Raw genomic sequence first — 14570 nt, 5'->3', positions numbered from 1 at the left:
GAAAACCATGGTTACTGAGTGTTGGACGTTCATGATTGGATTTGAGATTCAAATGTACGTGCACCTGGATGGCTCTAGACGGCAGGTCGACGATGGTTTGATGAGTTTGAGACAGCCGTGGAATAGTCTAACGAGCAGTACTGTCCGTGTACGATATCCTAATTCCATTTTGGCGCCTCCAGTATGTGATAGTGAACTAATCCGCCCCTTATTTGTTTATATATTAGCGAATGTTGTACGATAGAAACGAGGCGGCATATATCAGTACCATCGCATAGTGAACCAAAATTCATTAGCATTTGGAGTACCGGTGTTTAGTACAAATATATGTAATTAATAATGTTGTTCTGTACTCAATAATATTTGTGTTTCCCAATTCTATACTGAAGTCGAGTTTGGACTCCGCGGATCAGAAGTATTATTGATAGATTGTCAACCTTGAAATTTGGTGCGACAATGTTTTTGTCGCATATATCTGACTGATTTCGGATCCTTGTCCGAAACAAATTGGATTAAAAACGAGTGTCATTCGCCCGGATGGTTTTCTTTTGGACTACCAGACCAGCTCCGCTCGGTAACCCAATTCACACCCGATGTCATCGTCCTAATTTTCATTACCGTTATTTATTTCACAATTGTGTTTAGTCTACATTGTTTCCCCAGACAATAGTACTTAGTAATCAAAGCAGGGTTCAATGCGCTACATATACTCTTTACTTGTTCATTTCTTACGGGGTTCGTGTAGCACAACAGTCAACAATGTTGCTCTTCGTGCGAATGTGTCGGACATCAAGTGCATGTATTTATGATGTGCATTCTACGTAGTACAATAATATAACATTCTCAAAATACTGGTGCTAGCCGTCCAGTAGGACCATATATGTCACAGCGATGCCGTTGGCGAAACTGTACCATCTACTACTGACGCTACCTGCAACGTATTACACGATGAACATATCGGGGCAATCTGCAAACCATATTGCACAGATTATGCCATACCAAAGCAGAAGCAATCGATAATGGCTGTACCCGAGGGTAAATGAAAGATACGCGACAGAGTACCTGCGACATATCCCCAAGAATATGATTAACAGGAGGATAAAGTATATAGCCTGGCAAATCAACGCTGAACAGCAGGCATGCGTCTAGTATATTACAACGGAATAATCTGAGTATATTATCACTTGAGAACCTGGGCTTCAAGTTCGCTTTCCGGCTGCGCGCCTACTCCAATTGTGGAAGGCGTCTCGCCCAACTGTTCGGATTGTTAGTCACTGACAAAGGACTTAATAAGTATTGCTTCTCATACCTGGCTTGCCAAATTAATTCCAATCTCATCCAGTACTTGGTTCACGATTTCGTCACTCTCCTCTATGATGACATCGGTTAGACCATTGCTTGCTCTTACAACTGTGAAGAGCATTTGTTGGAAGCACACAAACCTTCCTCATCCTCCATTGCATCATCTATTGCATCGTCCATCATCTCTTGTCGCTGATCCATCATGTCGCTCTCTCGCTCAAAGTCTATCGCTATCTTCTGCAGCGCCGGAAGATTCATGCTTCGGTTCATCGAACCCAGGAGCTATCCATACCAGAGACAATTAACTAAATGGCCATGTTGCGAACAAATACACATACCCTAGTAGCGCCCTTCATACTTTGCATCATCTGTTCGTTGCTTCGAACAGTCTATACGCCACGGTTAAAAACGAGACTCTGAAGCTATACCATTCCATATACCTGTATCCGTAAAGAAACGGCCTGGAGCTGTGTCTTCATCTGATAGAACTTCTGTATATACCTGTTCAGTAGTCAGTCAGTCATTCTATACAATCGAATTAAATCCCAATAAATGCTCACTTTCTCGTCCGCACAAGATCCTTCGCCTGGATCTTACAAGCGCCAACTTGATTGTTTTTGGCGGATTTTTTGATCTCAGCAATGAGCTTCTTCTCCTGTTGTTCGAGTTTCTGCCGCTCTCGGTCAAGTTCCCTTTGCGCCTTTTCCAACGCTCGTTGATGCTGAATATGCCACCCGTAAGCTTATGTCGCCAATCATGTACCATCAATCTCGAGCGAATACTTACCTTCCGCAAACGCTCCTGAGGTGTCTGCCGCTTCCCAAATACCCATTCAACTACATTCATATTTTAAGTGGTAATTAAGCTGCGGCGCAAGTACCAGTCGTTGCGACTACGCGCAGTTGATGATTGGCCGTGTTTATCAGCACTCACGGCCGATACGTTGATTATCATTACTGACTTGAGTTCATTGGGGGCCGAACAAACTCATAACTTCCGCTAAAGCCATCCCGCCATCACGGGTCGAACATTGTTTATTTTGGGGCAAATTCGCGAAAAGTGAAGTGGTGAAGTAAATATTATTTCTGTGCTTTAGTACCCTGGAGTGTCAATGTTAACTTCGGTAATTCAGAACTCCAGACTAGAATCCCTAATCTTTGTCTGATTTTCTCCTTATATTGCCCGACTCACACGTCTCCGTCCGCTTCGGATACACCGTCGGTTTCTCTTGAAGCGACCATGTCGTCTTCCTACTTTGATATAGACGACCTTCCCGGTCCGTCTAATCGACGATCAACTAACCGGGAAGTCTACATCTCGGCACACGATTCTGGTTATGGAGCGTCCGTCTACTCGGAAGAGAAGCCTGAGAGGCCAACACTCGTTTCTAGTAATACCATGCCTTTAACAACGATTCCTGGTTCGATGTTGAGTAGTGGAAGCGAAGGTTTGTCGATTTGTGGGACAGGATGCAGACGAGCTCCTAACAATGGTAAATAGACACAGTGCATCGCCTCCTACAATATCAGGTCCAGCAGCTTCACTACAATGAAAATCGGTCAGCTCTTGGCCGTGCCATTTCGACTGTTATGAACATGCTTAAGGAATTACAGTCTATGAATCGTGAATGGCCTGCTCAATATCCTGCATTCAGAAGTGTAAATGCTCCGGTTAACTTGTCGAACATACCAACATCGCTTTCATCTGATCGTCCAGCACAACTCCGACGTGTCGCTACTGACTTGTCATTCGCATCGTCTAGTCAGGACAAGGCAACCCTGGTTTCCCTGTCGCCGTCCTCTGAAGTACCTCGGTTAATGAGCTCACAGCTGTCCCATGAATTCAACGTCCTCAAATTGGATCTCAAACTCGGCGCGGTATCACCAGCTGACTTGGTTTGCAGTCTAGAGAAGTCTGCAATTGCTTCCTTACTTGATGGCAAAATTTCGCAAGCTCTTAAGCATCTACTTTCATTACGCGAGCGCATCGAGGACACGTCGTCGAAAGTGTTGGTCACGGGTGATTTAAATGCGGGAAAGTCAACGTTTTGTAACGCCTTGCTGCGCCGTAATGTACTACCAGAGGATCAACAGCCGTGCACAAACGTCTTCTGCGAAGTTTTGGATGCTCAAATCAATAATGGCGTCGAGGAAGTTCATGCCATACCCCACGGTTCGACTTACAACAGACAGGACGAACGAACCTACGACGTTTTTCCAATTTCACAGCTAGAGCGTTTAGCTGTTAGTCCTGAAATTTATATGCTTCTTAAAATCTATATCGAAGACAAACGCCCGCCGGAGCAAAGCCTGTTACGAAATGGCGTCGTTGATATCGCGCTTATTGACGCTCCAGGTCTTAATATGGATTCGATGCAGACCACTGCAGTTTTCGCACGACAGGAGGAGATCGACGTCGTTGTCTTCGTCGTCAGTGCCGAAAATCATTTCACTCTATCGGCAAAGGAGTTTATTTGGAATGCGGCACATGAAAAGGCTTTTATATTCATTGTTGTCAACAGGTTTGACAATATTCGTGACAAGAACAGATGCTCTCGGCTGATTTTGGAACAAGTGGCCAAACTTTCACCGCGGACGTACAATGATTCGGACGATCTAGTACACTTCGTGAGTTCGAACAAGGTCCCCAAATCTTACCCGGATGACGGTGATGATGGTGACGATAATGGAGACGACGGCAACGGCGGTACCAATAATCATGATGATGATGGTGCGCTTGATTTTGAAAACCTGGAACGATGTCTGCGAAACTTCATCCTCGAGAAGCGCGCGATTTCAAAGCTAGCTCCTGCTAAAACTTACTTGCTAAATGTTCTGGGCGATCTCGAAGCTCTGGCATCTTACAACGAGCAACTCTCGCAAGATGAAGTTCAGCGACTTAAGGACGAGTTAGCCCATATCACTCCAGCTTATGAAATCTCTCTCCAAAACAGCGTGAAGATTGCGGAGGAGGTTGATGGTAATATCGAAAAGTTGGTCACTTCAGTCTATGAGCATACAAGATACAGGCTAGAGAATGTCATCGCTGAGATTGGTACTAAGACATATGTTGACTATCCCGGAATCTTTTCCATATATTCTTATGCAGCGCATACGCGGGATGCGATGCTACACTCGATCCAACAGAGCGTGGTCGAATGCGAGGAATTCGCCAGGAAGAGGACAACGAGTGGCTTCCTTGTTTTGCAAAATCTTGGATTGCAGCATTTCCAGGGTACGGCGTACTACACTGAGAAGATTTTCAACAACGGTCTTATGTTCTCGCGAAGGAAAGATCTTCTTGCTCGGGGGTCGGTATCAGCGCCTATTGAGTTCGCAGATTATATCGATTTAGACCAGAAAGAAAAGATTTCTGGGTTGGGAATGTCGATAACGCTCGCAACCGCAGCCGGTACAGGAGCCTTTGGGCTTCCATCTACTGTAGCTAACGGAATTGTTAAAGCATCTTCGATAGTAGGACTTCGAAATCTCCGAAAGTGGATAGTACCGGCACTTGGACTTGTGCTTGTGTGTGGCGCTGTGTACGTTATCTCGGATATACCAAACGTCGTTCCGAGAAAGCTTGCCAAGAAGTTGAAACGAGAATTGGAGAGCGTTGACTATATCCACGCGAACTCAGATAGAATTTCGGGAGAGTGCAGAAAAGTGTTGAAATACCCTGCAGAGGATTTGAGAAGTGCGTTCCAGCAGTTGCTTGATGAAAAGGCATCGCAGAAAAATGAACGGACTAGACAGATGAGCCACGCAAAGGAATCTTTGAGGTATTTCTCCCGCTTATATGAAGATTCAAGGTGCAATTGGGGCTTGATTTCAGAGTTGAATTTGGAGGGTGTAATCACTGGATGTTCCGCGGACGCTTAGACAATACGATTTATGATTTACAAGCATTGTGCTACAATTATTGGGTAATTTTGTATGTGGAGTATTTGCGTGTATGGTCTGCAACAGATGATGATCTTGCATTGGTAATAAATAAACGTTGATAATCATCCCCTTTGACTTGTATATAAGTTTCTGCTTGTTCTTAATATTGTGAAATTCAATAAATATTGGTATTTCTCATTTACTGTTGAGAATTTGCAATTCTATTCCGGCATATAGCTCGAATATATTTAAGTTCTTAGTTCGTTGCTGCGTCATGTACAAACTTAGTAGCGCATCGTGGACACTGAAGTAATTTTATGATGATGCAATGAAAGTTTGGTATCTGTTGTTATCCATCATTGATTCTAACTCGGTAGTGTCTTTAATCAGAATCTTGCAGATCCATCCTATGATCGACAGACGTCAGTACCATCGTACTTATACCAGTGACCCAACTCGCCAGAAACAGCATACCTCTTCTGTAAGGTTCAGCGTTCACGAGACCTGGTTTCTTATCCAATTGCTCGTTGACCTCAATAATTTCTCCGGAAACTGGAGAATAGATATCGCTAGCTGACTTCACTGACTCAACCGCACCAATAGGTTCGCCAGCAACGATGCTAGCACCAACTGATGGAAGCTCCACGTAGACCACGTCGCCCAGAGCCTTCGACGCATAACCGGTAATGCCAATAACCGCTACTATCATATTAGTACTGAACACTAAGATAATAATCTCCTACTACCTACCGAGATTTCCGTCCTCAAGAGCCAGCCACTCATGTTCCTCCGTATACCTCAATCCTACAACCGTAAATTAACTGAGCGAAACTGGCGAGACCGATCTTGGGACCGTACCTTCCGGGGTTTCTTCATCACTGCCGTTTATATAACTGCGACGTCCGCGGACATTAGAGAGGCTTGTAGATGGTGTATTCCGGCTGACAGTAAACAGCGGAGCGATTGTCTTTGGGGTCGTCTTTGAATAGAATCTATTGCTTAAAAGAGGAACGAATTTAGCGGATCTCGCGGCGACCGGGAGCCGCGACCTGACTGCGGCCAGTCTAGTAGAGACCATTAGGATATTCTTCTGGTACGACATTGAGCGAAATCTGAAATTGTAATGCTGATCTTCAAAATGCGGCTGGTCGGAAGAGAGAAACTCTGTCCGCGACTAAGGTGCCTTCCAGCCAGACGCGAGGCCGTAAAAGACTGTGCTCTGGGACATGATTAGGTCGGATTTGGGGTAAGAATTCTGCTGATGAGATGAGGTGGGCTCGGGTCCGTAGTCTTTCTGCCCTTGGACTTGGTCAAATAACTTACCCGAGTTTTTGCAAACTTTACCCGAACTCTCGTCGCTTCGCTCTCGCAAAGTTTTAAAACTTTAGCAATGAAGTTAGGCTTCGGATAGGGTACTCTAACATTCACGTTTTTATACTGCAACACATCAATTAGGTCCCCACATTGTTACATTACCGTTCGCGATACGACAATGTCGAAGACTATCAGAATAGGTTCGAGAACCTCGAAATTGGCTGTTGTTCAGGCGGAGATTGTAGCAGCAACTCTGAAAGCGCAGTTCCCGGACTATAACTTTGAGATAGTCACCAAGACTACATTGGGTGATAATGTGCAGAACAAAGCTCTGTATTCATTTGGTGGGAAGTCTTTATGGACATCTGAACTTGAGGAGCTACTGGTATCTACTGAACCTGAGTCAATCGATATGATTGTGCACTCGCTTAAAGGTATATTGTTTGAATTCGAGTTACCTATAGGATTAAACATCTAATCCCTTACAGACGTCCCCACGAACCTTCCGGACGAATTCAAGATTGGTGCTATACTCGACAGAGCAGGTAATATTACTATTTAATCAATTCCGTCGCTATCTTGTGCTGACTTTATATTCTTCAGACCCACGAGACGTTCTGGTTGTGCGATCGGATCTCGTATATAAATCCCTGTCTGAGTTACCACCAGAGAGTGTAATCGGGACATCATCCGTTAGACGGACTGCACAGTTGCGGCGTCGATACCCGCAGTTTCAATTCAAAGTGGTGCGAGGAAACATGTAAGGCTTTACCTAATTGTAGATTGAATGTCTTGCTCACTCGTTCCTAGAAATACTCGATTAGCTAAATTGGAAGATCCAGAGCAGGGCTATACTTGTTTAATTCTGGCTGCTGCTGGCCTCCTACGAATTGATTTAGGTGATAAAATTACTCAGTACCTTTCGTCACCGGATGTCTTATACGCAGTCGGTCAAGGTGCCCTCGGTGTCGAGATCAACAAGGACGATGAATTCACGCAGACACTTCTGGATAAAGTAAGAGATATGCCAACGACGCTTGTATGCACGGCAGAAAGGAGTTTGAGTAAAAGCCTGGAAAGTGGCTGCTCTGTTCCTCTCGGTGTCCAGTCAATTATTTCGCCTGATAGTGTCGTTACAATTGAGGCATGCATTACCAGCGTCGATGGGAAAGAGGTGGCGATGGGCAAATTGAGAAGAACAGTCAAGACTGAAGAAGAAGCAGAAGCATTTGGTGAAGACCTTGCTCAATTGCTGATATCTCAAGGGGCTGGTACGATTCTCGAGAAGATCAACTATGACAAATTGACTGAGAACTGAGCTGTACGAGTATGCATTATATACAGTCTTGTATTAAATTTTGGCCGCGTCTAAATGACATATAACTAACATCCTTGTCCCGTATATTGTATATAGCAGCGATGCACCGTCACCAACTGTGTCGACTCCTTCGCCGCGTAAATTCAAAAATCTGTCTATCAGTTTGTCTATTTCCATAGCCCTACATTCACTAAAATTGACTGTACACTGGAAAACTCCGCAGATCAAATTACGTAAATCCCTCCCTCATTTTTCATTTACGCATCCATGTTGGCGGCCGATTTCCGCTGGAGCGCTTGTTTCTTGGTCTCAGCAAGTTTATTGATACCATATCCCAATCCGCCACAGCAGATGGCAGCCCACCCAGTAGTGTACAAGAATAGCGGAATGCCATCAGTGTAAATCTTTCGTCCAGTTAGGCCGTATTGGAAGTATCTGACAAAAGCACCTGAATATGTCTATGCGTCAGTCGACTATTCACAGCCAACATCGAAGCTTCCACAACACTAAATCACATACCCAGAGCCATATAACTTAGAATCGAAGGAGCCATTACAACTATATATGATCTGGCAAGAGTTGTTGCTATACGTGATTAATGATAATTGGACCTGATCGAGTTGCCAAGAGCAAAGTTGTCGAGAGATTATCTTAGTAGTGATTGGCTCCCACGACAATTATATGTCGGCACCCCAACTTCCAGTTACCCGGACTAAGCCGCATTAGGAGAGTTTATAATGCCTAGCGAAATAGTTTGCCTATAGTTGATTCTGGATCTGATCTGATTTTGTGACACTCTTCTAAAGTTGTGGCAGCATCCACTTCTGCTGATTATTGACCATGCCCGAAGTATCTGCCAAAGTAGCCCTAGCTCCTCCAGGGACGCCCACCCCTAAGGGTCAGCAGCAGAAAGGGAAGGACAAGAATAATGCGGAGGCTCAAGAAGCAAAGGCGCAGCGCAAGGCTGAGAAGGCCGCGCGAAGAGCTGCCAAGGTATCTGAGCAAGGGAAGTCAAACAAACCGCCTCCCGAAGCACCGGTGCGAGTGCAATCGCAGGCTAAGCAAGGCAGAACAGCCAGTGGAGCCGGTAACGCTAGCAGTGGAGGAGGAGGAGGATCGGCCAACAGTGTGGGAAATGTTACAGCCGGTAATGCGATTTCGTCGTTGACGACTCAAGGCACGGCGATCCACGGAACTGACATTCTTGACAAACGAGTGGGTTTGTTCAAGCATTTGGAAATCACTAGAAGGTCTGGAACAGCGGATGCTGCTAAAGATATCCATCCTGCAATTCTGGCGCTTACACTTCAATTCGCTTCTTACACTGTCATTGGATCAAGTGCAAGGTGTCGAGCCACTCTCCGCGCATTTCAGACGGTACGTCTTAGCATTTTGCTATTTGAGACCATGTCTAACGGTTCAGGTAGGTTATCAAGGATTATCGAACTCCCGCCGGCACTACCTTGAGCCGAAACCTGACAAATCACTTAAGCCGCCAAATTGACTTCCTCAAAACCGCGCGACCTCTCAGTATCACGATGGGTAACGCTATTCGGTGGCTTAAACAAGAAATATCTGTTGTCAGCATTGATATTTCAGATGATCAAGCGAGAGAATCTCTAATGGAAAAAATTGACACTTATATTCGAGATAAGATTGAAGTGGCGGATAGAGTTATTGTGCAGTCAGCTGTTAAGCAGATTAGCAAAGGAGACGTTATTTTGACTTTTTCCAGGTCAGCTGTTGTTGAGCAAGTCTTCTTGGAGGCCAATCTGCGGGGCATCGAGTTCAGTGTCGTCGTGGTGGATACGCGGCCGTTCTTTGAAGGCAAGGAGATGGTGCGCCGGCTGTCTAACGCGGGTCTTCGGTGCGAATATGTTTTGATCTCCGGCTTGTCATATGTTCTTAATGACATCACCAGTGTGTTCTTAGGGGCTCATGCTGTGCTTTCTAACGGGCAGTTGTATTCGAGGGTTGGAACTGCCTTGGTCGCTATGAGCGCCAAACGAAAAAATATTCCCGTCATTGTTTGTTGTGAGAGTATTAAGTTTTCAAATCGAGTACAACTGGATTCTGTTACTTTTAACGAGCTTGGTAAGAAATTGGTTAAACAATACATTAACGGTGCTAATAGTCTTCCAGGCTCTCCGGATGATTTGATGAATATATCCATCGACTCGGCGCCAAAGCCTGGACCCTTGAAGAACTGGAGGGATTTACCAAACCTCAAGCTATTGAATATTCTTTACGACCTGACGCCACCGGACTATATCAAGAAGATTGTCACTGAAGTTGGAAGTCTTCCTCCGAGTTCAGTTCCGGTTATTATCCGAGAATACAACTCGGCTTAGTATTGCATAAAATAGAGAGTCCTCGTCCATGTACCTTGTAAGCTTTGGAAGAGAAAGAAGATTGGGGTATCGGGCGCAAAATGTAGCCGGGAAAAGTTCTGTGTATTCCGTCTGTATTCCTATCCTATGTACAATTCATACCGACAGCCCAAGGTCCACTTCCGTTTGCCCATCGCTGAACTGATCTAATGCGACAATCAAACCATTCCTGGCTTCTGTCTGACCTTTGCGAGTTCTTTCAAACTGTAGGTAACGTTTGTCAGTTCTCATTCATATGAGTGACAAAAATATCTACTTACTTTTTGGCAGAATTTATCCGTGTTACTCTAACCATTCGCGCATCAACCCGTAACAATTCATAAATATCTCTCTGAGTCTTTATGCTTGAGTCGAATAGCATTGTGAAATGATGACCAGCAAAATGAAGCTGCTGGTGTTTTCCTACCACATTCGGTAAGAATTGACGGCCAAGCCAGTCGACTCGTCGGACGACGCCTCCAGTTTTTATAACAATCTCTCCCATAGTGCGCACGATACTATTACACGAATTGACGTTAGAATATGACCGCCAAAATTAACTGCCTCGTTATAGGCTGAAATAACAAAAATATCGAAGCTTACTCTCTGACTTCCTTCATCGTGCTGACACGTGCAATCCCAACTAGCTCGTACAGCATTGTATATAGAATAAATTGAAAGACTGTATGAATAACAGGGCTTTTCAACCGGATATATCTGCAAGGCAATAACTAAATTTTCGTGATGTAACGTCCAGCGCGGCTTGTGGGTTTGGGACAAGAATTTGCTTCTACACTGTCACAGACAATCTCGCAAAACGAGATCCATATCCTTGAGTTGTTATCAACCATTGCCAGTTTGCACTTTTTTCTTGACCTGGCTTGTCCCCAAAATTATACTTACAGAGACCAACGGAATCAATCGAGAAATTGAAAATGAGTTTCGATCGAAAGGCAGATTGTGAGTGTGGATCAAGCCCGTTCGGCGAAGATGGCCCGCTAATCGTTTGATTGCTTTAGCTCAAATGGAATTCGCGACGTCTAAGGACGTAGACGTGTACGTGCCTTTGTTTTCTTAGTTTTCTTTATATTTTACTGACGACAATTTAGTGTCCCTACTTGTAAGTATACTCATGCCTCTTTCAAGAAACTGGGTTGCTAACAGGTAATTAAAGTCGAGGCTATGGGTCTGAAAGGTACGACCTTGCGTTCCTACAAGATTGGTTTGAATGTTGACACTTTAGTATAGAAGACCTATTACGAGGCATCTACGCGTACGGGTACGAGACACCCAGCGCAGTTCAAAGTAGAGCTATCGTTCAGATACTGAAAGGAAGGGGTAAAGATTATAGTTGCTCATCTCAGACTCAGTCCGTATCTGATATAATAATTTAGATACCATCGCCCAAGCCCAATCAGGTACCGGCAAGACAGCCACGTTCTCTATCTCGTTGCTACAGGTGCTAAAAAATTTAATGGGCTCCCGAAATCTACTAACAGAGGATAGACTGTGGATACCAAATTACGGGAGACGCAAGGTATGTGGCCTTAGGCATCAAACTACGACGACTGCTTTTAATTTAACTCCTCTCAGCTCTTATTCTCAGCCCTACCCGCGAACTCGCAGTTCAAATCCAAAATGTCGTTCTTGCGCTAGGAAACTACATGAACGTTCAATGCCATGCTTGCATTGGAGGCACTTCGATCGGCGAGGACATCCGAAAGTTGGACTTTGGACAGCACGTCGTTTCAGGGACCCCAGGGCGTGTGGCCGATATGATAAGACGCCGAAACCTTCGAACTCGACATATAAAAATGCTAATTCTTGACGAAGCTGATGAGCTACTTGACCGTGGTTTTAAGGACCAGATCTATGATGTCTATCGATACCTGCCGCCATCCACACAAGTTGTAGTGGTATCGGCAACTCTACCGTACGATGTTCTTGAAATGACGAATAAGTTTACTACTGATCCAGTGAGAATCCTCGTCAAGCGTGACGAGTTGACATTAGAAGGATTAAAGCAATACTTTATTGCCGTGGAGAAAGAGGAATGGAAGTTCGACACGCTTTGCGATCTCTATGAGACGCTGACTATTACACAAGCGGTAATATTCTGTAACACTCGCCGAAAAGTTGATTGGCTTGCCGAAAAAATGAAAGAGGCTAATTTCACCGTCGCATCCATGCATGGTGATATGCCACAGAAGGACCGGGATGCAATCATGCAAGATTTTAGACAAGGAAACTCTCGTGTCCTTATATCAACCGATGTATGGGCTCGCGGCATCGACGTTCAGCAAGTATCACTAGTGATAAATTACGATCTTCCTCTGAATCGTGAAAATTATATTCATAGAATTGGTCGATCTGGTCGGTTCGGTCGTAAAGGTGTTGCTATCAATTTCGTGACGACCGAGGATGTCTCGATTCTCAGAGATATTGAGCAATATTACAGTACTCAGATAGATGAAATGCCAATGAATGTCAGCGAGATGGTTTAAAAAGCAAGGGGGAAGAGCGATGGAATTGTACAATTACCGTTCTTAATCTTTTGTATTTATAATTGAATATCTACTTCTACTTGCGCCAAGTTAGCCTACGGCGAAATACTATCCGTTGGATAAGGAGGCTCCATTAATATGCCGAATTGGGCTACTTGCGATCATCAAATACGTTCAAAATGTACTAATACGAACAGCGAACGATCAAACAGCGATGATATAACATCAATAACAATACCAAATCTAACTCTATGACATACTCATACTATGAACCAATTCGTAACTCAAGTAAGCTGTCAAAAATCATAAAATACAGCTAATCAACGTACAATAGAGTTGTCTATTCAGACAGTCTTTGCCATGCAAATACAAGACTGCCCATGGCAACTCGTCGTAACAAAAATTATAGAAATCCCCCAAACTCCGAAATTTATTCTAATCGCTCGTGGCAATCTACGCTTCATCATGTCCTCTGATATACTGGTACTTACGTACCCCACCGTTGCCTAAATATGATACATGCTGCTATTGCGGTTAAGTGCATAAAACGATCCCGTATACTCCGATCCGTCATTGCCATATGGACGTCGGTCGTCATCGTAATACTCCTTAACATCCCATGGGTTGGACATTGGCACAGCCGGCTTAGCTCCGACACTGAACTCGAGATCTTCCCTGGTTATAGAATCCCAGTATTTGTAGATCATCATAACACCGAAGAGATTGCACAGTGTCGCGAAGAACAGACCATCGAGGTAGTGCTTCATGCCCTCACACAAGCGGTTAGAGAAGACATACAGTAGGATCTGACCAACCACAAAGAAAAAGACCCCAAATGCAATATCTCCAAGAGGCCACAGGTCTTCCAATGTGCCCACCACAAGCAAAATCTGCGAGACAACGTATATTATAAGAACGACTGCGTTGACAATATATAGGACGACAAAAAGTGCCATCGTATCTTTTGGTGATTGGCCACCCCAGCTTTGGAATGTGAGTATCGACATCACAAAAGAGAGTACAAATGCACCAGCTGAGATGAGCCGTAGTATCCATAGTGACAGTCTCGTTCCATCTTCGTACAGCTGAAATCCTACGAAACCGTTAACCATTAGGCACCAGCATGTCGCAGACGTTAAGCCATTCTGTACGGAAACAAAATAGGGGTAAGGACGAGAGGCTGGTGGAACCACACCACAGTCAACGCAAAGCGAAATGATCGTGAGAATCCCATAAAGATAGAAAAATGAAAGAAGCTCCTTCCGACCTAAATCTGCTGTTAGCATGAACGTTCCAAGATGCTCACTACCATGTCGATCTCTTACCGACTGCAGTATATTTCGATCTGATATTGAAACCCATCATCGCAGTCATGCCCAGAGCAGCAATATTAATAAACGCAGTGCCGGTCTGGAAAATAACAGTATTTGCGACATCGATACTGCGCGCATAGCATGACGCCGCGACGCCATTCGCAATAATACCACTTTCCTCGCTAGCAGTGTAAGGTCCGACAAGTGAGCACAGAGGAACAGGAGCCCGCTCGCAAAGAAAATCAAAATCGCCGAACCCCATTGCTGTGTTGACTATAATCGCAACCTAAAGACTAAGAGAATAGCACAAACAACTACGTAAATCTCTCAACTAAATCCTAGTGAGTGCAGTTGCAGCGATTATGATTAGATCTTGAAAGAGAGAAGACCTTGTTGAAGCCATCGATGCCTTGAGAGCAAGCTTAGCAATTCTACTGGAAATCGTGCAGAAGAATGGCTGGTATGTAAACTCAAATGAAGTTGTTATATATGCCTTAATTACCGTGAGATATAGACACTTACAGCCGGTTCTGAAGCATGGCTAACATAGGGCTGCGCTATTTTTA

At 44.5% G+C, this 14570-nt stretch overlaps 9 protein-coding genes across 9 annotated transcripts; 4 read left to right on the top strand and 5 right to left on the bottom strand.

Annotated features, from left to right (window-relative positions):
• Positions 1 to 709: 709 nt before the first annotated feature.
• On the bottom strand, positions 710 to 2415 carry V1508DRAFT_366681 (Snf7 family). The gene is made up of 7 exons (XM_066937370.1): positions 2089 to 2415; positions 1863 to 2023; positions 1743 to 1803; positions 1641 to 1691; positions 1443 to 1584; positions 1310 to 1371; positions 710 to 1255 (listed from the first exon to the last, which is right to left on the bottom strand). Exons 1-7 carry the CDS (start codon positions 2146 to 2148, stop codon positions 1181 to 1183), a joined length of 612 nt encoding a protein of 203 aa, XP_066797641.1. The 5' UTR covers positions 2149 to 2415; the 3' UTR covers positions 710 to 1180.
• Positions 2274 to 5388, top strand: V1508DRAFT_412422 (uncharacterized protein). Its single transcript, XM_066939625.1, has 3 exons — positions 2274 to 2374; positions 2435 to 2749; positions 2803 to 5388. The coding sequence occupies exons 2-3, from the start codon at positions 2542 to 2544 to the stop codon at positions 5181 to 5183; spliced, it is 2589 nt and encodes an 862-aa protein (XP_066797640.1). The 5' UTR covers positions 2274 to 2374; positions 2435 to 2541; the 3' UTR covers positions 5184 to 5388.
• V1508DRAFT_412421 (glycine cleavage H-protein-domain-containing protein) lies at positions 5269 to 6423 on the bottom strand. The gene is made up of 4 exons (XM_066939624.1): positions 6045 to 6423; positions 5937 to 5990; positions 5661 to 5885; positions 5269 to 5593 (listed from the first exon to the last, which is right to left on the bottom strand). The coding sequence occupies exons 1-4, from the start codon at positions 6286 to 6288 to the stop codon at positions 5502 to 5504; spliced, it is 615 nt and encodes a 204-aa protein (XP_066797639.1). The 5' UTR covers positions 6289 to 6423; the 3' UTR covers positions 5269 to 5501.
• Positions 6424 to 6613: 190 nt separating this feature from the next.
• Positions 6614 to 7888, top strand: V1508DRAFT_412418 (porphobilinogen deaminase, dipyromethane cofactor binding domain-containing protein). Its single transcript, XM_066939623.1, has 4 exons — positions 6614 to 6934; positions 6989 to 7045; positions 7104 to 7260; positions 7311 to 7888. Exons 1-4 carry the CDS (start codon positions 6679 to 6681, stop codon positions 7816 to 7818), a joined length of 978 nt encoding a protein of 325 aa, XP_066797638.1. The 5' UTR covers positions 6614 to 6678; the 3' UTR covers positions 7819 to 7888.
• Positions 7889 to 8075: 187 nt separating this feature from the next.
• V1508DRAFT_395836 (uncharacterized protein) lies at positions 8076 to 8371 on the bottom strand (the record flags this gene model as incomplete). Its single annotated transcript, XM_066938072.1, has 2 exons — positions 8076 to 8266; positions 8338 to 8371. The coding sequence occupies 2 exons, from the start codon at positions 8369 to 8371 to the stop codon at positions 8076 to 8078; spliced, it is 225 nt and encodes a 74-aa protein (XP_066797637.1).
• A 227-nt stretch (positions 8372 to 8598) lies between these two features.
• V1508DRAFT_412414 (initiation factor 2 subunit family-domain-containing protein) lies at positions 8599 to 10414 on the top strand. Its single transcript, XM_066939622.1, has 3 exons — positions 8599 to 9195; positions 9246 to 9912; positions 9961 to 10414. Exons 1-3 carry the CDS (start codon positions 8659 to 8661, stop codon positions 10167 to 10169), a joined length of 1413 nt encoding a protein of 470 aa, XP_066797636.1. The 5' UTR covers positions 8599 to 8658; the 3' UTR covers positions 10170 to 10414.
• On the bottom strand, positions 10028 to 11093 carry V1508DRAFT_412413 (mitochondrial 37S ribosomal protein bS6m). Its single transcript, XM_066939621.1, has 3 exons — positions 10791 to 11093; positions 10469 to 10705; positions 10028 to 10412 (listed from the first exon to the last, which is right to left on the bottom strand). The coding sequence occupies exons 1-3, from the start codon at positions 10844 to 10846 to the stop codon at positions 10367 to 10369; spliced, it is 339 nt and encodes a 112-aa protein (XP_066797635.1). The 5' UTR covers positions 10847 to 11093; the 3' UTR covers positions 10028 to 10366.
• Positions 10965 to 12792, top strand: V1508DRAFT_412412 (P-loop containing nucleoside triphosphate hydrolase protein). The gene is made up of 8 exons (XM_066939620.1): positions 10965 to 11147; positions 11207 to 11243; positions 11297 to 11307; positions 11362 to 11382; positions 11436 to 11525; positions 11582 to 11646; positions 11694 to 11724; positions 11781 to 12792. Exons 1-8 carry the CDS (start codon positions 11123 to 11125, stop codon positions 12689 to 12691), a joined length of 1191 nt encoding a protein of 396 aa, XP_066797634.1. The 5' UTR covers positions 10965 to 11122; the 3' UTR covers positions 12692 to 12792.
• V1508DRAFT_412404 (chitin synthase III catalytic subunit) lies at positions 12727 to 14426 on the bottom strand. Its single transcript, XM_066939619.1, has 2 exons — positions 14017 to 14426; positions 12727 to 13958 (listed from the first exon to the last, which is right to left on the bottom strand). The coding sequence occupies exons 1-2, from the start codon at positions 14264 to 14266 to the stop codon at positions 13198 to 13200; spliced, it is 1011 nt and encodes a 336-aa protein (XP_066797633.1). The 5' UTR covers positions 14267 to 14426; the 3' UTR covers positions 12727 to 13197.
• Between the last annotated feature and the right edge of the window lie 144 nt (positions 14427 to 14570).

Source organism: Lipomyces doorenjongii, assembly GCF_038497915.1.
Source record: "Lipomyces doorenjongii strain NRRL Y-27504 unplaced genomic scaffold V1508scaffold_9, whole genome shotgun sequence".
Taxonomy (NCBI): domain Eukaryota; kingdom Fungi; phylum Ascomycota; class Lipomycetes; order Lipomycetales; family Lipomycetaceae; genus Lipomyces; species Lipomyces doorenjongii.
This window is presented reverse-complemented; position numbering and strand designations above follow the sequence as displayed.